Below are 26323 nucleotides of genomic sequence, written 5' to 3' on the forward strand. Positions count from 1 at the left end.
CCCTCTTGAAGTCAGAAAACCCCTTGAGTAGTTCGGAAAGAAGTCATGTCCTATCCCTTCCTGTCTGACAGGTGGAACACTGTGGGCCCAATCACTGCACCTTTCTTGCTTTCAGGTGGTCTGGTTTCCTGAGGTGGGTCCAGGTGGCAGGAGAGAATGGTGAGGCACAAGCACAAGGTAAGGGCCCTTCCATTTTTCCAATATTTTTCTCCTTGACTCAATTGTATCCTTACACAGAGCACAGCATGAGAACCTTAACATGGTAAGCCCTATTCCTAAGTTGCAGTGTAGTGAAACATGGTTGGTTTTGGGGAAAGAGACTGTGAGCGTCATACCGGAAGATGAAAGGCTGGTCACTGCTTTTGACTCAACCAACAAAGTGAGAAACCCCAACCTAAACAAGAGGACTTCACCAAAATTAAACACAATAGAGAACAAACAGCTTCTAAAAGAATGACCCCATATATGAACCTAAAGAAGACAATTGATACATCCAAACTGAACACAATATAGGGAACAAACAGCTTCCATAAAAAGTGACCCTATATTCTAATCTAAAGAGGAAGACCAATGGAAACATGTCACTTTTAGAAGAAAACAAGAGCAAAGATTCAACTGTCGACCCTATGGAACTGAACAATAGTTTTCATGGCCTCCCCCTGGAAGAAAATATGCAGAAAACTATAAAAAAGCAGTCATCAAAAGTTTCTAAGAAAGAGGCACAACCCAGCATTTCTGAGACAGGAGGAAAAGTATCCCAGACTTTACTAGGGAAAAAGAAGCAGATTTTGGTGATAGGAGATTAAAATTTTAGGGGAACAGAAACCGGACAGTCAATCTAGGGAGGTGTGTTGACTCCCTGGAACAAAGATCGAAGATGTGACTGTGAACTTTTTTCTCTTACACATTGGGATGAATGACGTGGTGATGAACCTGAAAATAGTGATAGGGGATTATGAACAGCTAAGGAAGAGAGTTGGGGAATTAGGAGCACAAGTGGTGTTTTCATAAAAATGAGGGGGTCAAACTATTTTCCAAAGCTCAAAAAGGCAAGACAAGAAAACAATGTATGGACACTAACCAGGGAGAGAAGCAACCCAGAACTAAGGAGAGATTTCCTAATGATGAGAGCAATCAACCAATGGAACAACTTGCTTTCAGGAGTTCTGGGTGTTCTATCATTGGACGCTTTCAAAAAGAGACCGGACAATCATTTATCTTAAATGGTATAAGGGCCACCTGCTCGAGTAGTAGGTTGGACTAGAAGATCTTCAAGGTTCCTTCCAACTCTATTATTCTATGTTCTATGGTAGACGTTGGCAGTTGAAAGGTGATGGAAATGGGATTTTGAAAACCAGTTGAACAAAATTGTGTTGATATTGATGAAAATGGAGAGTGAGGTTGAATAGATGCCCAATGCACAGTTGCAGGTTGAAATTAGCAGATGGACCTGTGGTGCGACGCCCATGGAAGTCAGTCTGATGCCTCCAGCTAAAACCAGTGGAGGTTGGTCTTCTGAAGCTAGTGGAACTGTTTCTTAAGAAAGTGGATGTCACAAGACTGGTAGACGTAGGCACCTGAAAATTGGTGAAAATAGGCCTTTAGAAGCCAGAATGAGCATGAATGGATATCCAACAGATGTTTGTAGTCATCATTACTTAAAGTCAGGTCCCTTGACATCCATTCATACAGCAGGTATTAAATGTGGTCAAGGCAAATGGTGAGTGAACGCAGTCGTGGTGAAAGCAACCCAGGGGATCTTCATGGAGTCAAGGCAGTGGAAGTTGGCAGGTGGAATCGAGGGGTGAAGTCAACAGACAGAAGTGGCTCCATCTACCAAGGGCAAGACTGGTAGATCATGATGGATGAAACCTCCACTCACAGCACCTATCTTGAACTTCCACAGATGCTAGAGTTCAGCTGGTTTGGTTTCCTGAGGTGGTCCAAGTGTAGAGACAGAAGGGTGAGGTGAAAACAAAAGGTAAGGGCCCTTGCATTTTTCCAATATTTTTCTCCTCGATTCAGCTGTCGAACTGCATGGACTGTGGAATGGCAACCTTGACATGGTAAGTCCTATTCCTAGGTTCCAGTCTAGTGAAATACACTTGCTTGCTGGAAGAGAGACTGCGAGGCTCATTCTGGGAGAAATGCTGCTCACAGCTTTGGAGGGAACAAAAATTCAATTTTTGGTATTGGTAGTTGGTATAGTTCTCCTTCTTCCATTCCTTCTTTATTTCTTCCTTCAATACCCTGCTGACACAGGGGTTCTGTGGTCCAACTGAGTGAGACGTGGAGGTAGAAGGCATTATCCTGAAATGTAGCAGAAATTGCTCTTGAATAAGATGGGAATTTTTATCTGGAACAGGATCGTTTTCAATGATCAACTAAGATGGTGACATGACCTTCCCAAATCAGAGCAGCTGGTCTGTTTCTCTGAGTTGGGCCCACATGGAGAGAAAGAAGGGTGAGGCAAAAGCTCAAGGTAAGGGCCCTTACATTTTTCCAAACTTTTTCTCCTCAACTCAGCTGTTTAACAGAACTGAGTGGGGCATGACATGGTAAGTCCTATTCCACGTTTCCAGTCTAGTAAAATAGGGTTGGTTTCTGGAAGAAAGACTTCAAGCGTCATTCCAAGAGACAAAATGTTGGTCATCGCTGTGGAGTCAAGAGAAAATTTCAATTTTCGGCATTGTTAGAGGGTATTTCTCTCCTTCTCTCCTATTCTATCTTCATTTCTTCCGTAAACATTTTGCTGACATGGGAGTTCTGTGGTCCAACTGAATGTGTTCTCTCCTCTCCCACTGAATAGCCTCAAAGAGGCTCAAAAGTCCAACAGAAGCCAAACATAAGCTGAACAAATGAAAACTGGACTGCTAACAGTTATCTCTCTCCAAAGTTTATATCAGACAGCAATGTTGTAATTACCAGGCAATGTTCCCAGGTTCTTGGCAGACGGCCAGCAGCTTCATAGCCTAGATACAGACAAGCAGACACGCTACAAAACTCAAACGCCAACAAATTGTCCACCACGCCTGTCCTGCGCAGCCACACCCCTTTTATACTCTGTAGGGTGTGGCCCTACGTCTCCCGGCCATGCCTCTTGGGACGTTGCAACAATTACTGCTGTTGTTGACAACATATTCTACATCTCTCCCTTGCATCCAAAAGGGGCTCTTCCTCGGTGCTGCCGCCCTCTGCCTGCTGTTCTGCCTTCCCCTCTGTTTGGCTGGGGTCCATAGGCACGTCAGCCACAGTCAGTTCTTGCTGACTCACCAAGGGAGTCGGCCCCTCTGGCATGCCACTCATGCTAGTTTCCTCCTCCTCTAACTCATTCTCCAAGTCAGTATGCCACGATAAAGCACCCTCCAGGGCCAGGGTCACAACACTATCCCCCACCGCAGGGGTCCTTCCTCCGGGTCTGACTGTCCGGATGTGGTCGGGATGGAAACTGGTCGTGGAAGGCCTGGGGAAGGTCTGGGGCATGTACGGAGGAGGCATCCATCCATGAGAAGTCCTTGGGCCCATATCTCTTCCATTTGATGAGGTATTGGAACCGCCCCTTTAGCCAACGAGAGTCTCGGATGCTGGCCACCTCATACTCCAGTGGACCGTCTCCCGTGGATGTGGTGACTGGAACAGGAGCTGTCAGGCATCGGAGGGAACTCGATGGAGCCTCAGGGACCAGAAGGGACTGGTGGAAGACAGGGTGAATCCGCATGGACCGTGGCAAAGTTAAACGATAGGTCACTGGGCTGACCGTCTCGATGGGGAAAAGGCTGATGAACCGATGGTCCAATTTCTTCACCGGTTGGTCGGTCGGTCGGTCGGTGTTTTGTGAATAACCACACCCGGTCACCCACTGCCAGCAGTGGTGTCACCTGTCGGGAGCAGTTGGCGAACCGTTTGTAATCCTCCTTGGCCCAGATTAGCTGCCAACGCACCAACTGCTGAACTGCCTGCAACTCCGACAGAAAGTCCTGGGTCTCGGGAACAGGAGAATCTGATGGGCCAGGGGGAAGAGCCGTGGATGGTACCCCATGTTGGTGTAGAACGGGGTTATCTGGGTTGAGGTATGCTGGGAGTTGTTGAAAGCAAACTCCGCCAGGAAGAGGTAATCGGCACAGTTATCGTGCTGTTGGTTCACAAAGCAGCGCAGATACTGCTCCAGGATGCCGATTACCTTCTCTGTTCCCCTGTTGGTCTCTGGATGGTGCGCCGATGACAGGTACACCTGCACCTCCCATGCGGCCATCAGTGACAACCCCTCATCCGCGAAAGCAGGAAAGATGCACAGCTGGAACGGGTGTTCTTTCCAAAGAATTGCATTTATTTCAAGTCAAACAGCAAACCAAGAAAAGGCGTAGTCAGCGTTGGCTGCTACTTGCATCCACCGCTGCTAAATAGCTGGCCAAAGCACACACCCACAGCCCCGCCCAAACAAACCGCCTCTCCCTGCACACAAGCTGTCACCGCCACCACCATCGCCCACTGGGACACGTAGGTCTGGGTGTACTGGTCCATATGGTTGATTACCTGGCCCAGGAACATCACCAGACAATCGGGGTGGCTGTCGTACATCACCGGTAGGGGTGGTGGCCCCCACACTACACCAGGGCCCCAAGGCCCCACCTGTGAACCCAACACTCTGGTGCCTCCAGCCAGTCATGTAGGTTGCTGGTTGGGACCCCCGTCCGTTCCTGGCCAGGAACCTGGACCAACCCGCACCATGGTCACCGGGGATTGGCCCTCTGGGGCCCTCATGTGGGACGTGCTCAGGCTGGGCAGGCCTCAGAATCTTGGACTGGCCAACCGGAAACGAGGCAGCCCGGACCGCACTGATTGGGTCCCAGTGAGGGACCACCGTCCCGTATCCTGTTCAGAATCAGCAACCGTCCAAGGAGCGGGCTCTTGGCCACCAACTTCCCCGAATCTATCCCTTAGAATATCCATGGTTTGGCTGCCTGGGGCGGTGGAGAAGCTCCACTCCTCTCCATCGTCATCCGTCAGGCGCCATTCCCTCCATTCCAGCAGAGCCCCACTCAGCCGGGCCACCCGTCCCTGGTTGGGCTCTCTGTGCCCCAGGGTGGAGCTCAGCCACCACTCCCCTCCACGGTCCCGGCTTCCGGTCTCCTGGGGATCAACCACGGACACCTCCGGCGGTTAGGTCCTCACCTTCGGCTTTACTGTTGGTTGGGCCTCCTCTCGCACTTCCACCACATCAAGAGGCTTTGCTGCAGCACCAGCCGCATCCTGCATAGCAGCTGCTGGAGCGGCCCCTTGCGTCCCCTCTGCCATGTCCAGCTCGCACTGGAGGGTACACAGCAAAAAGAGACAAACGCTGACTTACTGACAATCCCTCATCCGCGAAAGCAGGAAAGACGCACAGCTGGAACGGGTGTTGTTTCCAAAGAATTGCGTTTATTTCGAGTGAAACAGCAAACCAAGAAAAGGCGAAGTCAGCGTTGGCTGCTACTCACATCCACTGCTGCTAAATAGCCGGCCGAAGCACACACCCACAGCCCCGCCCAAACAAACCAATATCCGCCCCCCCCATTTACACTCCACCCACCCCCGTCAGCTCCCTTTGATCCCTGCCTCTCCTTCGAACCCACCATGCTCCTCTTGCCAGGTACGTACCCACCCAGCCCTAATCCCGCGGCCCCACACCCCATCACCACCGTTCACAACAACTACCTCCCACCAAGGACATTCCCTTCATGACCCCAGGCCCCAGAACCCTCACCACCCTCCACAGTCCCTGGCACCAACGCAGTCCCGGTCCAGCAGGCTCGCTTCATAAGTCCGGGCTCCAGCTACATTTTACGAGGAACGGGCTAGCAGCCGCTTCTCGGCAGGGCCCGGCGCCGGCTTCATTGGTGCAGTCCCCAGTATCGGACGAGGATCCACGCAAGGGATCTGAGCAGGCGCGCCCTCCTCTGCCAACGAGGAGTCTTCGGGGCAGGCCAGCGACGGGCGGGTACCTGCACGGCGGTATTGCGCAGGCGCACTTTTTCCGGTCAGCTGGGAGTCCACGGAGCAGGCCAGCAGCAGGCGGGAGCCTGCTCGGCGGTTTTGCGCAGACGCACGTTCCTCGGCCAGCCGGGAACACGGCCAGTCGGAGAGGTGCCAGACATCCAGGCGGTGCATCTCCCATGGGAACGGCGAGGCTGTGAGTCCCTTGCCACGGGACGGGCAGAGAGGGCCCGTGGGTGGGGCATTCCAGCTGGCTGCCACCCCCCTGCCGGATGTCGGGCCTGCGGGGCTCGACAATCAGGCTACTCCAGACTTGGGCCATAAATTGTACACTGCGATCCGAAACCACCCTGTCCGGCAAGCCATGGAGGCGGACGATATGCTGGAGAAACAAGTGGGCAGTGGTGTGGGCCGTTGGCAGCCCGCGGCATGGAATAAAATGTGCCATTTTCATCAGCATATCTACCACCACCAGCACAGTGGTGAACCCAGCGGATGGCAGCAGGTCTGTCAGGAAGTCCATAGAGATCACTCCCCATGGCCTCTCCAGTGTCGGCAGCGGCTGGAGGAGGCCGGGAGGTACACCTGTTGCGGCCTTTGCTTGTCAGCACGACACGCAGGACGTCACATACGCGTGCACATCGTGCCATACCCGAGGCCACCAAAAGGTCCGCATCACTAGGTGGAGGGTCTTAAAGAATCCAAAGTGCCCCACCGCAGGGTTGTTGTGGCACTGAGTCATGACGAGGGCTCGGAGCAGACCCGTGGGCATGTACAACTGCCCCCGTTGCTTGAGTAAGCCCTCCTCCAAAGTCCATGGGGACGCGGGACCAACCTTGGCTCACCTTTGCTGTGACCAATCGTCCAGGCGCTGCGCCTCTCGCACCTGAGCTCATAAGTCCACCGGCTCCTGGACTGCAGCTAAGGACTCCGCGGGCAGTACCGTCCGTGGGGGAAGTGGATCCTCGGTGCGGAGGTATTCAGGCTTTCTGGACAGTGCATCCACCCTCCGGTTGTGACCACTGGGAATATAGGTCACACGGAAGTTGAACCGGGAGAAAAACAGGGACCACCAGATCTGCCGCTAGTTCAACTTCCGGGCGGTCTTTAAATGTTCCAGGTTCCGATGGTCCGTCCAAACCTCTACCGTGTGTCGGACTCCTTCGAGGTGATGCCGCCAGGCCTTGAACGCGGCCTTGATGGCCAGCAACTCTTTTCCCCTGATGGTGTAATTGTGCTCGGAAGGATTGAGTTTCCGCGAATAATAAGCGCAGGGAAAATGAGTGCCGCCATCCACTGGAGCCTGCAGTAATACTGCCCTGATAGCCACATCTGACGCGTCCGTCTCCACCACGAAGGGACAACGCGGGTCTGGTTGTCTCAGGATGGGCTTGGTGGTGAATGCCTGTTTCAAAGCCTAGAATCCCTGTTGCTGTGGGGCACCCCACTGGAACAGGACCTTCTTGTGGAGGAGCTGGATCAGCAGAGCCGTCAGGGACGCGTAGCCCAGGATGAAGGTGCAGTAGTAGTTGGCGAACCCCAGAAGGTGCTGAATATCCTTCACCCGGCGTGGGGGCTCCCAACTATGCAAGGACTCCACTTTGCAAGGGTCCATGGCTATGCCTTCGGGACAGATGATGTGGCCCAGGAACTCTATGGAAGAATCGGGAGAATCGCATAGAGCTGATTCTCCCAAAGGTGTTGCAGAATGAGGCGTACTTGCTGGAGGTGGCTTTACCTGGACCGGGAGTAGATCAAAATATCATCCAGGTAGACCACCATGAACTGATCCAGCATGTCCCTGAACACCGCCGTTCATGAAGTGTTGGAAGACCGTGGGGGCGTTGGTCAACCCAAACGGCATGACGGTGTACTCGAAGTGGCTGTATCAGGTGCTAAATGCCGTCTTCCATTCATCTCCCTCACGAACTCGCATCAGGTTGTAGGCCCCATGTAGGATGAGCTTTGTGAAGATGGTCGCCTCACGCAGCCTCTCCATGAGTTCCGGGATCAGCAGCAGGGGATATCGATTCCTCACAGTGATGGCGTTCAGCCGGCGGTAATCGCAGCACAGGCGCAGATCCCATCTTCTTCTTGACGAAGAGAACTGGGGCTGAGAGAGGAGAGGACGAGGGCCAGATGAATCCCCTGTCTTCCATTCATCGCCCTCACGAACTCGCATCAGGTTGTAGGCCCCACGTAGGTCGAGCTTTGTGAAGATGGTCGCCTTACGCAGCCTCTCCATGAGTTCCGGGATCAGCGGCAGGGGATATCGATTCCTCACAGTGATGGCATTCAGCCGGCGGTAATCGCAGCACAGGCGCAGATCCCCTGTCTTCTTCTTGACAAAGAGAACTGGGGCCGAGAGAGGAGAGGACGAGAGCCGGATGAATCCCCTGGCTAGGTTCTTCTCCAGGAAGTCCCGCAAGGCGGCCAATTCGGGATCCGACATGGGATACAGGCATCCCACTGGCAGCGGCACGTTGGTCAGGAGGTCCACAGGGCAGTCGTATGGCCGATGTGGGGGCAGACGGTCTGCCTCTTTTTCGCTGAACACGTCAGCGAAATCTGCTAGGTCAGAAGGCAGGTAGAGGTAGAAGGCATTATCCTGAAATGTAGTACAAATTGCTCTTGAATAACAATAGATTTTTTATTTGAAACAGGATCTTTTCCAATGATTGATGAAGATGGTGACATGACCTTCCCAAAGCATACCAGCTGGTCTGTTTTTCTGAGGTGGGTCCAGATGGAGAGAGAGAAGGGTGAGGCAAAAGCTAAAGGTAAGGGCCCTTCCATTTTTCCAATATTTTTCTCCTCAACTCAGCTTTTTAACTGCATGGAGTGTGGCATGGCAACCTTGACATGGTAAGACCTATTCCTAGGTTCCAGTCTAGTGAAATATACTTGGTTTCTTGAGGAAAGACTGGGAGGATCATTCTGGGACAAGAAATGATGCTCACTGCTTTGGAGTCAAGACAATTCAATTTTTGGCATTGGTAGTTGGTATAGGTCTCCTTCCATTCCTTCTTTATTTCTTCCTTCAATACACTGCTGACATGGGGGTTCTGTGGTCCAACTGAGTGAGACGTGGAGGTAGAAGGCATTATCCTGAAATGTAGCAGAAATTGCTCTTGAATAACAATAGAATTTTTATTTGGAACAGGAACTTTTCCAATGATCAATCAAGATGGTGACATGACCTTCACAAAGCAGACCAGCTGGTCTGGTTTTCTGAGGTGGGTCCAGGTGCAGAGACAGAACGGTGAGGCAAAAGCTCAAGGTAAGGGTCCTTCCATTTTTCCAATATTTTCCTCCTCAATTCTGCTTTCTCACTGAACTGAGTGTGGCGTGACATGGTAAGTCCCATTCCACATTTCCAGTCTAGTAAAATAGGGTTGGTTTCTGGAAGACAGACTTCAAGCGTCATTCCAAGACAAAAATGTTGGTCATTGCTGTGGAGTGAAGAGAAAGTTTTAATTTTCAGCATTTTTAGAGGGTATTTTTCTCCTTCTCTCCTATTCTTTCTTAATTTTTCCCATAAACATGTTGCTGACATGGGAGTTCTCTGGTCCAACTGAGTGAGACGTGGAGGTAGAAGGCATTATCCTGAAATGTAGCAGAAATTGCTCTTGAATAACATGGGAATTTTTATCTGGAACAGGATCTTTTTCAATGATCAACTAAGATGGTGACATGACGTTCACAAATCAGAGCAGCTTTTGTGTTTCTCTGAGTTGGGTCCAGATGGAGAGAGAGAAGGGTGAGGCAAAAGCTCAAGGTAAGGGCCCTTCCATTTTTCCAATATTTTTCTCCTCAACTCAGCTGTCTGACTGCACAGACTGTGGCATGGCAACCTTGACATGGTAAGTCCTATTCCTAGGTTCCAGTCTAGTGAAATTATACTTGGTTTCTGGAGGAAAGACTGCGAGGATCATTCTGGGAGAAGAAAAGCTACTCACCAGTTTGGAGTCGAGAAAGAAATTCAAGTTTTGGTATTGGTAGTTGGCATAGTTCTTCCATTCCTTCTTTATTTCTTCCTTCAATGTTCTGCTGATATGGGGGTTCCATGGTCCAACTGTGTGAGACGTGGAGATAGAAGGCATTATCCTGAAATGTAGCAGAAATTGCTCTTGAATAACATGAGAATTTTATTTGGAACAGGATGGTGACATGACCTTCACAAAGTAGACCAGTTGGTCTGGTTTTCTGAGTTGGGTCCAAGGGGAGAGACAGAAGGGTGTGGTGAAAGCTCAAGGTAAGGCAGTGGTGGGATTCAGCTGGTTCGCACCACTTCAGCAGAACTGGTAGTTAATTTTTTTGTTGCTGAGGTGCAGAATGGACTTCCGGAAGTGGCATCCACACAGAGAATTTTTATTTGGAACAGGGTCTTTTTGAATGATCGATGAAAATGTTGACATGACCTTCACAAATCATTGTGTCTGGAAGGGCAGAAGCAAATGTTGCAGCATATCACAAGTTTTGCTTCCATAGCCATTGACTTGCTGAGTGGGAGGTAAATTTGCTGTCTGAACCAGGCAGATAACCATAGCGTGAAGTTTTTGGAAGTCAGTCCGATACACCTAACTGAAACCATTAGAGGTTGGTCCTCTGAAGCTGATGGAACTCCTGAACATCCTGTGGATGTCATAAGACAGAAGCTGGTGGACATTGTCAGCTGTGGTGGAAATGGGTCTTCAGAAGCTAGCCAATCAAAGCTTTGTTCATATCGATGAAGTAAATGTGTGGAGTGAGCGTGAATGGTTGCTCAACTAACAGTCTCAGTCATCACTTTGTAAATCTGGGTCCCTTGACATCCATTCATGACGCATGTGTTGAACGTGGGCGAGGCAAATTATTATTATTATTATTATTATTATTATTATTATTATTATTATTATTATTATTATTATTATTATTATTATTATTATTATTATTATTATTATTATTATTATTATTATTATTATTATATTTTTATACCGCCCTTCTCCCGAAGGACTCAGGGCGGTGTACAGGGCAATACAATAAAATACAATGTATAAAAGTTAAAAAATATTAAATACTACAGCCCAATTCAGTAAGTTAATACAATAGCGTTAAAATACCCCTAAACCCATCAGACCAGGCTGGCTTGTTCAAATAAATATGTTTTTAGGTCACGTCAGAAGGAGCGAAGGTCGGGAGCCATCCGGAGCTCCACTGGTAAACGCTGTGGGAATGTGGTAGTGGTGAAAAGAATCCAGGCAATCTTCATGGAGTCAAGGCAGTGGAAGTTGGCAGGTAGAACCTAGGGGTGAAGTTGATAGGTGGAAGTGGCCCCATATCCTTTGAGCAAAGTTGGTGGATCATGATAGAGAACCCTCCCACTCATCCACCTATCTTAAACTTTCACAGATACCAGTGTTCAGCTGGTCTGGTTTCTTGAGGTGAATTCAGGTGGTGAGAAGGCTTAGGTGTAATCGCAAGGTAAGGACCCTTCCATTTCTTCAATATTTCGGATAGTGAGGGGGTGAGCTAGAAGGCATTGTCTTGAACTCTAACAGAAACTGCTCTTCAATAACATGAGAGTTTTTATCCAGAACAGGATGTTTCCCAAGTGGTCAACCAAGATGGTGATAAGACCTTCACAAATCTTTGTGGCTGGAAGGACAGAAGCAAATGAGGGAGCATCTTACAAAAAAGGCAAGTTTGTTAGCAATAGCAGGCAGAATTGCTGATTGGTAGGTGAATTTGCTGCCTGAACCAGACAGATACTCATGGCATGAGGCCCCTGGAAGTCAGTCTGATGCACCTAGGTGAAGGGCATTTCAACCTCTCCATGTGCTCTCTTTCTCCAGCTATGGGCTTTTGACACTCTAATGCCTCAACCTGTGTCTCAGCTACTCACCTCCATTGCTGTTCTCTTGCTGCTACTGTTAACAAGCTGTGCCCAAGCCATCTGCTGGGCACTTAGTTTGATGGCTTCACACAAAGAAAAAGGGAAAAAAAGGAGTAGAAAGCAAATTAAAGGGGCCTGCATGCTGTAATAATTCAGCTTCTTTGGCCTTTGTCTTTGACTTTTTCGGTCTGGCCTTTGTCCTGTAAAAGGAGGGGTAAAGCCTCTTTCAACTTTTTCTCCTTTTTTTTGCAGTGCGTGATACGGTCTAGTTGTTAAGTCGTGGGTGCCAGGTGTAATGACCAGGAGACGACAATCAGAGTTTGCATCTTTATTGGTTACAATATGGAACTGAAGAACTTCCCTCATGTTGCCCTCTTATAGATTTCCCGCATCCCTGCAGTCAGCCAACTCGCTGGCTCTATTCTCCCACCGGACAGGTGACACCCAACCCGGTGTCCTATATTTCCCGTCGGACAGGTTGACCAATCAGGTCGCCTGACAAATGCCACCTGGTGTTAAGGTGGCATACACAACACCCCTTCCCCCCCAACGTGAACAATACTACCTACAATTTTACTAACCCCTACTTTTACTTTCTCACATAATCCCTCAGGTATGCCGGGGTTTTGTGAGTCCTGGCCGGGTACCTTCCCTGTTGCCTTCCTGACCCAACTTCACTCCCTTGAGCTGCTTCACTCAACATTGCCTGATTTCCATCCCGTGATTGCCCTGAGGTAGCTTGGTCTGAGGTAAGCCCCCCTGGTACTGCTTTATTGTTGGCTTCCGTTGTCATTGACCTGCGTGTTGTTGTTGTTGTTGTTGTTGTTGGCCTTATTTCTTGTTGATGTGGAACTGGCTCCACTGCCTGAGCTTCTGACGGCGGTGGACATACAGGTAGTGGTTCACTACTCTGATCCCTGGGCTGTTGATGTGTATGGCCTTCTTGTTGTTCCTGTGGAGGGTTCTCTGGTGCCCGGTTCCTCAGCTGGTCAATATGTCTCCTGACCTGCCTGTCTCCTTCCCCCTCAATGATGTAAGACAAGGGTCCTATTTTGTCCACCACCACTCCTTGCATCCACTTCTCCCCCGTCCCATAGTTTCTGGCCCACACTAAATCCCCTACGGCCAGTGTTTTGGCTGTGTTGGCCTGTTCTGCTTCAGCTGCCACTGCATCTGGATGAAGTCTGTCCAATTTGGTTATCAGCCTCCTTCCCCATCGCATCTCCACTGGGCTCTTACCCGTCGCTGTGCAGGGTGTGGTGTGTTGAGCCAACAAGAATTGAACCAGTCTCTGATGCCAATCACCAACAATGATCCTACGCAGTGCATCCTTTGTTGATCTTACATTCCTTTCAGCCAACCCATTACTGGACGGGTGGAAGGGTGCAGCCGTTGTGTGTCTAATCAAGTTGAGGAAGTCCTGAAATTCGGTAGATGTGAATTGAGGGCCATTATCAGATACAATTACATCAGGTAACCCATGTGTGGCAAAGAGCCCCCTCAGCACCTGTATGGTCTTGGCAGACGTCATACTTTTCACAGGCACCACCTCTAACCACCTAGAGTAGCTATCTGCAACCACTAAAAATATTTGTCCCTGGAATGGTCCAGCATAATCTATGTGTATCCTGGACCACGGGTTGTGTGTGGCTTCCCACCTGTGCACTGGAGCATATGTCTTTTCCGGTCTGGACCTCTGACATTGATAACATCCAGCTACTTGCTCCTCAATGGCCTTATCCAATCCTGGCCACCACAGATAACTCCGCGCAAGGGCCTTCATGTGCACAATGCCCGGGTGGCCCTCATGCAAATCCTTTACAACCCTACTTCTGAGTCTGTCAGGTACTATCACTCTGTTGCCCCATAATAGGCATCCTTTGTGTGAGGACATCTCATTCCATCTCACAAAATATGCCTGAAATTGTGGTCCAGGGTTCTTTTCCTGCCAGCCTGATTGGACTCAGATTGCCACCCTGCTGAGTGTTGCATCACTGCTAGTGGCAGCCGCAATGTCTTTTGCGGTGAGAGGGCACTCAGGGAGTTCTTGTAGGGCTAAGATTTGACCCACCAGTGCAGGGTCTGGTTCGGTTTCTGGTAATGGTAATCTGCTTAAAGCATCTGCGTGTCCCATCTCCTTACCGGGTCTGTAGACTATTTTACACGTGTATGCAGAGAGGAATATTGACCATCTCAACATCCTTGGGGACTTTATTTGTGGTGTTTGCCTATCAGTGGTAAATAGTCCCAATAACGGTTTGGGGTCAGTGAAGGTTGTAAACTCTCTTCCATATAAATAATTGTGAAAATTTTTAACACCTGCCACAATTGCCAATGCTTCTTTATCAATTTGTGCATAATTCCTCTCTGCCCTGGACAGGGTTCTGGAATAATATGCAATGGGTTTCTGTTCCCCATTGTCTTCCAGGTGGCTGATTACAGCGCCTACCCCATAAGGAGATGCATCACATGCTATGCACATTGGCTTGCCTTCAATGAAATGTGTGACTGTGGAGTCACTGGAGAGTAGCTTTTTTAGCTTTTCAAAACTTCTGTCATGAGCCTCTTGCCAATTCCAAGGTGTTTGTTTGTCAAGCAATCTGTGCAAGGGTTCTGCTATTGCAGCCTTATGTGGCAAGAATGTGTGATAAAAATTTATTAGCCCCAAGAATGCTTGCAGCTCTGCCTTATTCTTTGGTGCTGGAGCTGATTTTATTGCTTTTATTTTTGATTCAGTTGGGTGAATACCCTGAGCATCAATTCTGTAGCCCAAGAACTCTGTGGATGTCACTCCTATTGAGCACTTCTTTTTTAATTTCAACCCAGCTTCTCTGAACCTCTCTAGGACAATCTCTAGCCTGTCAGCTAATATTCCTTCATCCTCCCCTGCAATTAACACATCATCAAAATATGGGCACACCCCAGGGATACCTTTTACTGTTCTCTCCATCACTTCTTGAAAGATGCCTGGGGCTGCTGCTATGCCGAATTACAATCTGTTGACTCGGAACGCCCCCTTGTGGGTGACGATCATTTGTGCATCCACAGCCTAGCATTTGATTAACTGCGGAGTGGCCAATGGATTGCACACACACACACACACACACACACACACCGTTAGAAGTTCGTGCCTGAGGCCGAAGGGACTCGGTGCCGCAACTCGAAGGGGTTACAGTACCTGGTGCCCAAGCTTCTAGGTCGTGTAGGCTGTCCCGGACTCGGCTCTTGCAGATGACTTGAATGGGGCTGGCTTTGGCACCACCGTAACTTCCAATGGTTGCTAAAAGCATGGTGGTAAGTCAAGAAATACCTATAGAAGTAGTCCTCTGCATATGATCAGTCTGTTAATGACCCTTTAAAGTCACAACCAACTTTTAACAAGCTACTAACAACCTGTCACTGAAATTATGATGGCCACCCTGTCCCCATGACAAGACCACATTTTGGGCACTTGCATTTTTGACCATTTGCAGCATTCCAATGTCATGGAATTGCGATTTGTGGGGGTTTTTGTGCGCGTACTAATTGTAAATTAGAAAGCGATAAGTGATCTTTCTTTTGTAATGCAAAGCAGTGTATAGATTCAGGGTCAAATACTTTCCAGGTGGAACTGATGTGTGTGCAGTCACACAACTGATGTGTGTGAGATCTGCATCAATCTTGAATCTGTCACACCTAGAGTAAAATTTTTAATTCAAGGCTAGCAGAATCTTATTGTTATAAAAAGCATTTGGGCAACTGAGGCGAGGTAGTTCTCCCCTTAGTCACAACTCAGCCCAAAATTTCTGTTGCTAAGCGAGACAGTTTCTAAGTCAGTTTTGCCCCATTTTACAACTTTTCTTGCCACAGTTGTTAAGTGAATCACTAAGTTAGTGACACGGTTGTTAAGTGAAACTGGCTTCCCCATTGACTTTGCTTGTCATAAGGTCGCAAAAGGTGATCACTGGGATGGTGGGACACTGCAACCATATTTATGGCCAGTTTGGCGAGCATCTGAATTTTGATCGTGACCATGAGGATGTGTGAAAAACAGTCATAAGTCACTTTTTAAGTGCCATTGTAACTTCAAATAGTAATTAAATAAATGATTGTAAGTCAAGGACTATTCTATATTTATGAATGTCGATTAGCCAAGCAGCCATAGTGATAACAAAGTTCCAGTCCCCATTTCTTTGCCAAAGGGAAATTCTGATATTTATTTTGGCCTGACATCCTTGTAACCAATTTGTTTTGGTCCTACCAGATTGAGCCAGGAAATTTGCCTTTTTTCCACCCCCCACGTAATGGGCTAGAACTAAGGCCTCTAAATTTCCCAGAGTAAATTTCCCAGTGATTAGCAGAATCACTGCATCATTGAAGTACTTGAGCAACTTCTCCATTTAATAGTTACCCAAGAACCACATTATAGAAAAATCATGGTTTAAATCTTAAAGGAAAAGTGAACTTAAACATCAGTTCACTACAGTAATTACATTATTTTCTTCTTCTACAATATCAACATAAAACACTTTTCATCAATGATATAAATACACTTTAATGTTTTATTCAATATCAGTACACAGGTACTCTTATATAATAAATACCAGTTGTTAATAAATAAGAATGCGAGGTAGAAAGAAATGTCAAGACTAAGGATGTTCATCTTAAAATCCTTAGTTGTTATTGCAAAGTCCCTTTTCCATAAATAGTTCTATGGATATAATTAATCAAAATTGGCATTTTAAAACAATCAGGTTCATTCAACCCATGCTAATGTTTAATAGGATAACACATGCCCAAATGCTCACATACAATATACCACTCCAAATGTCCTATTTTGTGTTGTAATTTCCCTACATAATAACTTATCACAAAGGGTCATCAATGGAAAACCTTTCTGTTTTTAACATATTTTATGCCAAATGTGTATTTTAACGAACTGGGAACAGTGTAACAAGAGGGCTGAACATTTGCACTTTGGTTTTTTTTTTTTACAAATTATTCTACTTTGTCCATAAGAAACATGTCTTTGGATTTCCACATCACAGGTTAATAGATAGCAAAATCTGATCTGCCTGGTTTACCAATTTCTTGGTGAATCCACAACTGTCCCATGGTAATGTTCTGATCTGGAGGAAGCTAGTCTTTCCCCTCCCCCCCAGACAAATATAGTAGCTATTACTCAGGAAGGCATTTTAACATTCTTGTCCACCAAAAAACATTTCCCTGCATTTAACAGACGTTCTCCAATAGCTGCCCATAAAAATCCCATAAGTGCTGTAAAGTTTAGAGGATGGTCAACCTCAATCTGAGCATAATCAAGGATCGATTTCCTATGAGTTCAAGCCCAAACAATAAGGTTTTAGATGATTCTAAGAAGCAGATGATGATCTGTTTTGAAATAGAAATTGTGGTTGACACAGTTGGGTGCTCTCAATCTGAGCATAATCAAGGATCGATTTCCTATGAGTTCAAGCCCAAACAATAAGGTTTTAGATGATTCTAAGAAGCAGATGATGATCTGTTTCGAAATAGAAATTGTGGTTGACACAGTTGGGTGCTAGTAAAGACAAAAATGATTTGATTTTTAAAAAATGAAGTATCAAAAGTAATGGAAATGCAGCATATCTTCACCATAGAATCTCTCCATCTCTTTCCAGCATTAAATGTTTACTCCTGTCAAATCCACCACTACTTTGAGGTACAGAGTGTCATCTTTGAGGTAGCCGGGAATCTCAACATGGCTGGCAAATAGAGGGCTTCCACTGGCCACATTAAGTCTCTGGTGAGGTTGCTGGAAAGAAGTGCTTTGGGGATCTGGGAGGAAGGTCTCCACCAGAGGTGACTTCCTTCGCATGGGATCCAAGAGAGAGAAGGTGACCTTTTGTCGGAAAGGCCAAGGCAGAATGTCGTCGTAAGGCCCTTTGGCCAAAGCCAGGAAGAGTGAAAGGTGGCCACCCTTGCCTACACCATCTCCATCAGGGTACAGTCGGACGTAGAGGCGGTATCCAAAAGGATGGGTGGCGAAGGCTGGGGAGAAGATGGATTGTCTTTTCCCACTTTTGGCATCCTTCAGGAGTTTGGAGAAATTCTCTACCTTCCATATCAAGATTCCATCAGTGCTGACCAGCTCTTGTGAGGATGGTCCAGAACCTTTGGTTCCATGAGGACAGTTATGTATTTCCTGAGAAATTTTGAGCAACTCCTCATACTGGGAGCAGCTGTGTTGGAGAGTTTTCACGTTGGAGACTTGCTGATTCAGCTGCCGACGCAAAGATGCAACCATCAGCTCCAGGGCCTCCATACGCAACTGGACAGCTTCGATGTTCAGCGAAGGGCCACCCTGGAGAAGGAGAAGATAAATTCACATCAGCTCCAGATCCAGAATTGGAGGCACAAAACCAAGGCAGTTCTTTTCCCCCACCCCATTGTTCTCAAAGTGCTATCATTTTCCTCTTAATTCAGCTGCTTTGCTCATAATTACTAAATAGGACCCTACAATAAATTCAACCTTTCTCTAAACATTGCATTTTGAGCGACATTTGTTCATGCTGTGCTGTCATGGGTTGATTGGAACCCCCCAATTTCTCTTGAGCATCTTCTTCAGTCTTCCAGTGCTTCTTTCTACAAGTGGCTAGGTTCTCTTTGGAATCTAGTAGTATCTTAAGAATATATGAAGAGTCCACACAGCGGACAACCAGATGTATTAGTAACTCAAAAAAAAAAAAATGACAAGAGTCTGGTTTGCAACAATGGCCTCCTGTATTGTTACTTCCTAATAACTAGTACTTAGGATTTGTCCATGATTCAGGCAGTAGCACATAACCATGTAGACTAGAAGCTATAAGACACCTAATCTGATTCCTCTAGTGCTCCATGTATTCTTATTCTCCAACAATGTGTCCAATGCCTTTATAAAACCATTTAAATTAGTATCTATGTCTTCCTATAATGAACACTTAAAATTGACCATTTAACAATGCATTGGAAAAGAATTAGGCTTTCAAGGTTTATCTGGTAACTCACCATAATAGGGGCAGTGATGGTCCAGTGTGTTTCCTTCTCTTTATTCTCATTTTGATGTCCAGGAGTTAAAGTAGCATCTTTTGTAGTTCCAATAGGTGCCTCAGGGAGGCATAAATGCTCCTACAATTAAAAATTAGGACAGCATGGTTCAAACTATGAGTCAGGACTTTTGACACTTGATCATGACTCTGAGACATATCCAGACTGAGAAGTTCTAAAACCTTCCAAAAGTCCATGTAAGACACATTTTAAAGTTTTAACCCTAATGGCTTTCTTCCGACAAAGATCCCAGGGAATTGACCATTAGTAGCCAGATAATTGTACATTAATTTTATATTAGTAGCCAGATAAGCTCTTTTAGATATTCCTAGTCTAATGCCTTCATAACAAACAATACATCAGTTTGTTTCTGGGACATACTTTTTCCCAGTCTTGTCACATAGCTCCAGCATTTTCCTCAATGAAGATATATGATTTTAAAAATCCAGGAAATACTTTATTTACCTGTTGGGTTTTTATTACTGATATTTCTAACATTTCCATAATATTAATAGTACTATTAATTATGAAAATTTCCATCACAGTTATGGACCAAAGATTCCTAGCTGGTTCATAACCAGTATCACATTAAATCTCAATGAGATATTAACATCTTTTAAACAGCAAACCTGAGGGCTGATTGAAAAGCAATGAACTGTTCATTGAAAATACCTGATATGATTTCAGAGTTCCTGTCCACCTGCAGTCAAAATTTGGGCAGGCTATCTGGGTATCAAGAGCATCGTTCTCCGCTGCTTTGTCACTGTGGAACTGAGAAGCGAAAGATTCAAGAAGTCAGATGACAAGGCTATGAGTTGATCACGGTAACATTAAATCCATATCCTCCCTTTTAACATCAGCCTCCACCAATAGGATGACCTCTGCTATTAGGTGAACTGAGATACGGTAAATAATGCCAGGCAGAAGATCCTGAGAATTAGTGGCAAGATCTTACAGAAAAGGGTGAATGCAATCTAGGTGGCTTGAACTTCTCTAAACTCTGTGGTGGTGGATGTGCCATGGGTAGTGAAGTTTCACCTTGGTCCAGCTTTTATCCCTTCATCCTACAGACCATCTTTAAGTTAGAAACTGCTCTCCCCACTGGATGGAGCTTCCATTATGCCAATCAATCATATGACTTATTTTGGCTTGTGGAGCACATTTTTGAGAATATCAGGAGACACCCCCTCCCCCGCTAGACCGAGCCATCAGCCCATCTAGCCCCAGTAGGTTTTCTGACTTTACACGGCTAAACTAATTTCCAAGAGAGAAAGAATCAGCTGGAAAGAATCTGTCTGGCAAACAGGGATGAAACCAAGTGAAGCAAATGACTGTCTACGAGGGCATCAATGCCTCTTACACTACAGGAGCTGAAACTCAATTTTTTCTTCCTATCCATTTACAACCTCTTTGGCTGTTTAACAGGTAGTCCTTGACTTACAACCACAGCTGAGACTATAATATCCATTGCTAAACAAGGCAGTTGTTAAGTGAGTCGCACCTGTTTTACGACCTTTATGCCATGGTTGTTAAGTGAACAAATCTCGACTTTGCTTGTTGGAAGCCGACTGTGGGAAGGTTGCAAATGGTGGTCATGAGACTGCAAGATCCGGCAACCATCATAAATGCATGCTGGTTGCCAAGCACCCAAATTTTGTTCATGTGGCAGGGAGGGATGCTGCGATGGTCAAGGACTAATAAGTCACCTTTTCAATACCACTGTAACTTCAACTGGTCGCTAAAGAAATGGTTGTAAGTCAAGGACTACTTGTACAGGGTTATTCAAGTCTGAGAACTATTATCTTGAAACTCACCTCCTTGAGATGCAGGACCTTCTTACATGTAAAGCAGGACACTATTTTCTCTGTGTCCCTGAGGAAAAAAAGAAAGAAGAAGGTGAACTGAGTGAAAATCCAACAACAGAACCGTGGGCAATTTTGAAAGAACACACACACATTCCTAACAACCACCTGTTGCTTCTAACCTTCAACATGTGCCTGATCCCACTTATCCCTTTGCCATTCCCTTATACTTAGGCAATATAAGCGCGTTTTGTGACTTGATTTATTGAATCCATTTTGTTTTGAGTCTGTCCTTTCTTAACCAGGAAAATGAAAATAGTGCTCAAGGCATCTAGCGATTAAAAACCCATCAAAAGGGCAGAATTCTGAGGAAAACCTCCTTAATTTGTCAAATTAAAAAAACCACCAGCTTATCTGAATACAGAATAGGAGAGAGCTTTTTTTACAGATTCGGTATTTTTAGATTTATATTTTATATATAATACAGGTTACGAAAATAATCTATTTTAAAAAAACCACATGAGAATAAGCAAAAAAAAATGTAGGAAAGTAGCAAGCAATCTGATGAAAAAGTATGTATTAAGCAGGTTGAAGCCTGAAATTGGGGAAAAAAAAACAAAAACAAAACAAGAACTTAATTCACCTTTAATTTCAATCCAGAGGAAAGGGGGCTGATCAATAAGTTCAGCCCTATTAAGAGCAGGACCAACTACCATCCGGAGAAAAATCTATCACTGTGATCCGTAGGAATCCCAAATGACTTGATGGCACTTGACCAATAAATCGGTCTTGAGCTGAACCTGAAAAGGCTCTTCTGCCAACTATTACCGTAAGAAGAGCAGCATTCTGGGAACTGAAGTCTACCCATCTTCAAATTGCCAAGGTTGTGAAACGCTGATTTAATCTAACAACCAACTTGCCAAGCACAATCCTGCTCCCGAGTTCTTCTTCGTTTTTCTAGCCCCATCAATTCGGGCCCCATGAGTCCCAGCACCAAATTTATTTATTTATTTTAATCCCATTTATATCCCGCCCTTCTCCGAAGACTCAGGGCGGCTTACAATTTAAGCACAAACCAATGTGCTTAGCAATAGCCTTCATTCTATGTATATGCCTGCTTATTAGGGCTTTCGCCTCCCCCCCCCAAAGCGGCATTATTACAAAGTCAGCTTAATTGCCCCCAACAATCTGGGTCCTCATTTTACCTACCTCGGAAGGATGGAAGGCTGAGTCAACCTTGAGCCTGGTGGGATGCGAACCTGCACTAATTGCAGGCAGCTGGTGTTACTTAAGGAGGCATTAGCCCACTGCTAATGCCTCCAATAAGCCTCCTTATTGGAAGTGGCTTATCTGACACACACACCCAATCCGCGGAGGTACTAAGGAACACAACCCAACCGGCAAATCCAGATGCGCAAAGTCGCCCCCCCCACCACCACCTCCGCCCAACCTCCGATCGCCCCGCTTAGGTTCCAGTACGACATGAGCATTCACCGCCCCCGCATGCCGGATCCTTTCGAGCTCTGGCTGAGCAAGATGGGACTTGTAATCCAAAGTCCGAGCTGGGACAAGACACACACACACACACCCCCGCCAGGTCGAGATTAGCCCTCCCCACGCCGGATCCTCCTTGCCCCTCACCTGAAGAGTCCTTTCACGCATCTCCGGCAGTAGCGATGCCCGCATTCCGCCTGTTGCGGGTTGGTCAAGAGGAATCCGCACGCTTGGCACAGCAGCCCCACTTTGCTCAGAGGATCCATGGGCATCACGGAGCCGCGAAGCTTTCCCATCATCCACGAGCGCTGCCTCGAGCCGAGCAGGTCCCACGCCACAAAGTTCAGCCTCGTCCCTGGCTCGATCTGCCCGTCAATCGGTCCTCCCGTCAGTCAGTCAGTCAACAATCAATCAATCAATCAATCAATCCTTCCTTCCTCCCTCCCGCTTGCTTCTCAATCTGACTTGCCTGCAAACCAGGCGGGTGGAGAGTTTTTATATACGGCGGCGCCGGGTTGACGCGTGAGTCATCCGAAGACGCACGAAGGATTCCCAGGGCCAAACGAGCGTCGTCGGGGCAGCGGGGTGAGGTTGCGTGTTTGGAAAAGGCCGGTGGGCGGAGCCAGGGAAAAAAAATGCCTCGACTTGCCCGGACTGCAGAAGACGTGCGGAGAGACGGAGTAATGGGGGGAAATGCCGCTTGGAGGGTAGAAAAAAGGAAAGCGAATTATCTAACAGTCCGGGAAAGCGAAATAGGCGAGAATAGGGGGAAAAAGAAGCTAAAGGGCGTGGCGAGGGAAATAGGTTGCCTCGACGAAGGATCCAATCCCGGTGGGAAATAACAGGTCCCTGCTTTGCCTTCACGCTGTCCTACCTCGCAGGGGTGTGGTGCCCTGCGGTGGGAGGAGGAGGAAGCGATCTGTCTGCAGTCCCGGGCCTCTTTGGATCCACTTTCTACCTATCAATTAGGAGGCTGCTTTGCTCTCAAACTATCATATCTGGGGGGGGGGGGGTTTGCCAGTGTAACATTTTTCACCATCAGATCAGATGTACTCTAGTGCCCTATCAGGGCTACAGCTCCCATTATCTTCAGCTGACATGGCTGTAGGCAGTGCTTTTTTTGTAAGGTGCCGGAACTCACACATTGTTCTGTACCAGCCTGCTACCGGCCCTGCAGATAAGGCAGGGACAACCCCTTTTACAAGAAGGCAAGAGGCTGGAACTAAGCCTGCCAAATTTATTAACATAAAAACATAAAGAGAGCAAACACGAACCATGAAACAGGAGCTATTCAAACGGTTGCCTTCAGCAAACCAGCCCTCCCACGCATTCCCCTTTTAAACAGTTCAGGGCATGGCTTCTCTCTGCCTCCTTCTGAGGTGCCCCATTGCCTTCCTCTGTTTACTCCTGATTGACTGCCTCCTGCGTGGGGCGTCCTTGAACAGGGCCAGCTGTGGGTCATCTTGATCCACGCTGTCAGGCTCACACAGCTGGGTCTGTGTCATGACCAGATGGGAAGGGCCTGGCTGAGGGCTCTGTGGAGCCTCAATATTCTCAGCAAGCTCTTCAACACCCCCCTCCTCCTCCTCTGAATCGTCCGACCCAACTGCCGAATCCACAGGCTGACCCTGAATCACAACACATGTCATACAACCCGCCTTGCCTACCCTACAAGGTTTCATCCAAAAAAGGTGCCGGAACTCCGTTCTGAGCGTTCTATGAGGAAAAAAGCCCTGGCTGTAGGTGACTGCTTCAGAAGTGTTCAGTGGAGCAGGCCTATAGGAAATGACAGCAGGGCATCCTAAAAGCCTGTTTCAAGACACACGCTCAGTGGTGGGATTCAGCCAGTTTACACCAGTTTGGCAGAACCGGTAGCTAATTTTTTGTTGCCCAGGCCCAGAATGGACTTCCGGAAGTGACATCGGCACAGAGAACTGGTTGTTCACATATTTGAATCTCACCACTGCAAACGTTACTAGATCAGTCAGAGAGAGAGGAACTGATGTGGAGATCCCAAGGGAGCCTCTGTGTCTAAAGGGGAAACTAGAACCTGTGTCTCCCTGGTGCTAATCCAATACTTTCACCACTAGACCAGTCTAGGAGAGAGAAGAACTGGTCCACATCCCCAAGGGAGCTTCCATAACTGAAGGCGAATATGGAACCTGGATCTTCTAACTTCTATTGAAGCATCTTCAGTGGTACCCACTTTGTTTCTCCGTAATCCTAATCATCATCATCATCATAATCCAACCATTTAGTCCAACCCCCTGCTCAGGCAGGAAACCCTATACCATTTCAGGCAAATGGCTGGCCAGTCTCTTCTTAAAAACTTCCAGTGTTGGAGCATTCACCACTTCTGGAGGCAGGTTGTTCCACTGGTTAGTTGTTCTAACTGTCAGGAAGTTTCTCCTTAGTTCTAGGTTGCTTCTCTCCTTGACTAGTTTCCATCCGTTGCTTCTTGTCCTGCTTTTAGGTGCTTTGGAGAATAGCTTGGCTCCCTCTTCTTTGTGGCAGCCCCTGAGATATTGGAAGACTGCTATCATGTCACCCCTCGTCCTTCTCTTCATAATATTGTCATATAGTGATATATTAATTGGAAGACCATTTTCCCATTTTTTTTCCTCCATACCCTTCTCAAAAGAGTGCCTGGACATGACAAAATCAAATCAAGGTCAATTATTTTAATCATTGAAATTTTTCACATTAAGGAGATTATCCAGAGTGATCAATTATTTAGAATTGAATGATAATTTGATGGAGGTCCTTAAGATTACATCTCAGTCCGGTTTATGCCTACACAAAGTCAAGGTTCACATGTGAAGGAAGCCGCACATTAGAAGCTAACTACAAGGCAAGCCTATAATTACAAGTGTGTGTCAGAAAACCCCTCACAGAACACAAGTTGGAAATAGCAAGCTAATGGTTTCCCTGAAACTTCGATTTCTTTTTGCTTATCATAAAGGAAATAAGTGCTTCAAATCAAATGCGTCTCCCACGCTTGCTGGAGAAATTAGGGGAAGGAAAAGAAAAGGAACGCTCTGGCAATATATCTGAACACAGCTGTTTTTTATTATTGTTTCGTGGAAATGATTCATTTATGTTTGGTAAAAATTCTTGGTTTGCAAAATAAATAAGCCATGCTATTGGAAAGATTCCCCTATCAATGGACGAGTCAACCCCCCCCTTTTTTTTTTCTTCATCAATTGCATGTTTGGAGAAGAGGTTTTAAAAAATCTTCATTCGCTGGACTGCTTTCATCTTCACTGAGGCTGCTACTGCTAAAAAGAAAAATAACATGGCTAACAACTGGTCACAAGATTATTCTTATGATGCCCTCTTTTGAAAGGAAATGGCTCAGTTCCCATATTACTCTAAAAGATGGTTTGCTTAATCATAGCATGTTATCTGAACTATATTTGGTTGGATTCTATCGATGCACTAAGCCAGTGTTTCCCAGACTTGTCCACTTTAAAACCTGTGGACTTCAAATCCCAGAATTCCCCAGCCAGCTGGGAGTTTAAGGCCACAACTCTTAAAGTTACCAAGCTTGAGGGACACTACACTAAGCCACAGGTGTCCCCCACCATCCCATTTAATCCCCTCTGTACCCCCCCCCAATTGCATCATTGAATGTGATAACGAAATGGCTGATTTGGCATGACCTGATTTCTAAGTCAATCCATTAGTGGGGGAATGGAAATATAAGGTTTATTTGAGATGAAATGCTTCCATCTTTAAAATTGCGTGCCCTCCACCCCTCCCCCACCCCAATCTTCTGGAGAGCTGGCCCAAAATAGTTCTGTTAGGGAAATCTGCTGGGTGGGGGGTTGTTCTAAAAATAAAGGCAAATGGTTGCCACAACTATGTGATCAAATCAAAATGTCATAATACACATGTAAAAGGGTGAGGCTTCAATCATCGGGCTTTTTTTTTAGATTTGCGTTTGGCTATGTATGTGTGTTTATATGCTTTTAATATTTTTTTAAGTTCGCATGTTTTATATTTTTTTTAACTTTTTAAAATTATTAATTGAATTTCACTCTAAGATTTAATCTTGATCATGTTGCAAGCACCACCCTGACTTTTTTGACCAGATGTTAGATAACTTTGGGCTCTGCCCTGAAAGCCTCCCAAC

At 46.6% G+C, this 26323-nt stretch overlaps 1 protein-coding gene and 1 long non-coding RNA gene across 8 annotated transcripts; one reads left to right on the top strand and one right to left on the bottom strand.

Moving 5' to 3' along the window:
• Positions 1 to 2364: 2364 nt before the first annotated feature.
• On the top strand, positions 2365 to 17625 carry LOC310634351. Of its 7 annotated transcripts, none has more exons than XR_014491205.1 (5): positions 2365 to 2482; positions 8637 to 8753; positions 9635 to 11436; positions 11550 to 11652; positions 17488 to 17625. It is a non-coding gene; the product is annotated as an uncharacterized lncRNA (long non-coding RNA). The 7 variants fall into 7 exon arrangements; XR_014491208.1 differs by lacking the exons at positions 2365 to 2482; positions 8637 to 8753 and having other exon boundaries at positions 9374 to 9751; positions 10135 to 10228; positions 10358 to 11436; XR_014491206.1 differs by lacking the exons at positions 2365 to 2482; positions 8637 to 8753 and adding an exon at positions 3194 to 3343.
• Positions 17488 to 22502, bottom strand: LOC310634350 (TNF receptor-associated factor 2-like). The gene is made up of 5 exons (XM_083352648.1): positions 22336 to 22502; positions 20707 to 20764; positions 19565 to 19663; positions 18854 to 18973; positions 17488 to 18170 (listed from the first exon to the last, which is right to left on the bottom strand). Exons 1-5 carry the CDS (start codon positions 22485 to 22487, stop codon positions 17490 to 17492), a joined length of 1110 nt encoding a protein of 369 aa, XP_083208774.1. The 5' UTR covers positions 22488 to 22502; the 3' UTR covers positions 17488 to 17489.
• Between the last annotated feature and the right edge of the window lie 3821 nt (positions 22503 to 26323).

This window comes from Vipera ursinii (genome assembly GCF_947247035.1).
Source record: "Vipera ursinii genome assembly, chromosome: 2".
Classification (NCBI taxonomy): Eukaryota; Metazoa; Chordata; class Lepidosauria; order Squamata; family Viperidae; genus Vipera; species Vipera ursinii.

Coding starts and splice junctions, on each gene's coding strand:
- LOC310634350 (XM_083352648.1), bottom strand. CDS start 22,487: ATGATGGGAAAGCTTCGCGGCTCCGTGATGCCCATGGATCCTCTGAGC. Junction 20,765..22,335: donor TGCGTGAAAGGACTCTTCAG/GTGAGGGGCAAG, acceptor TTTTTTCCTCAG/GGACACAGAGAAAATAGTGT. Junction 19,664..20,706: donor AGGTCCTGCATCTCAAGGAG/GTGAGTTTCAAG, acceptor TTCGCTTCTCAG/TTCCACAGTGACAAAGCAGC.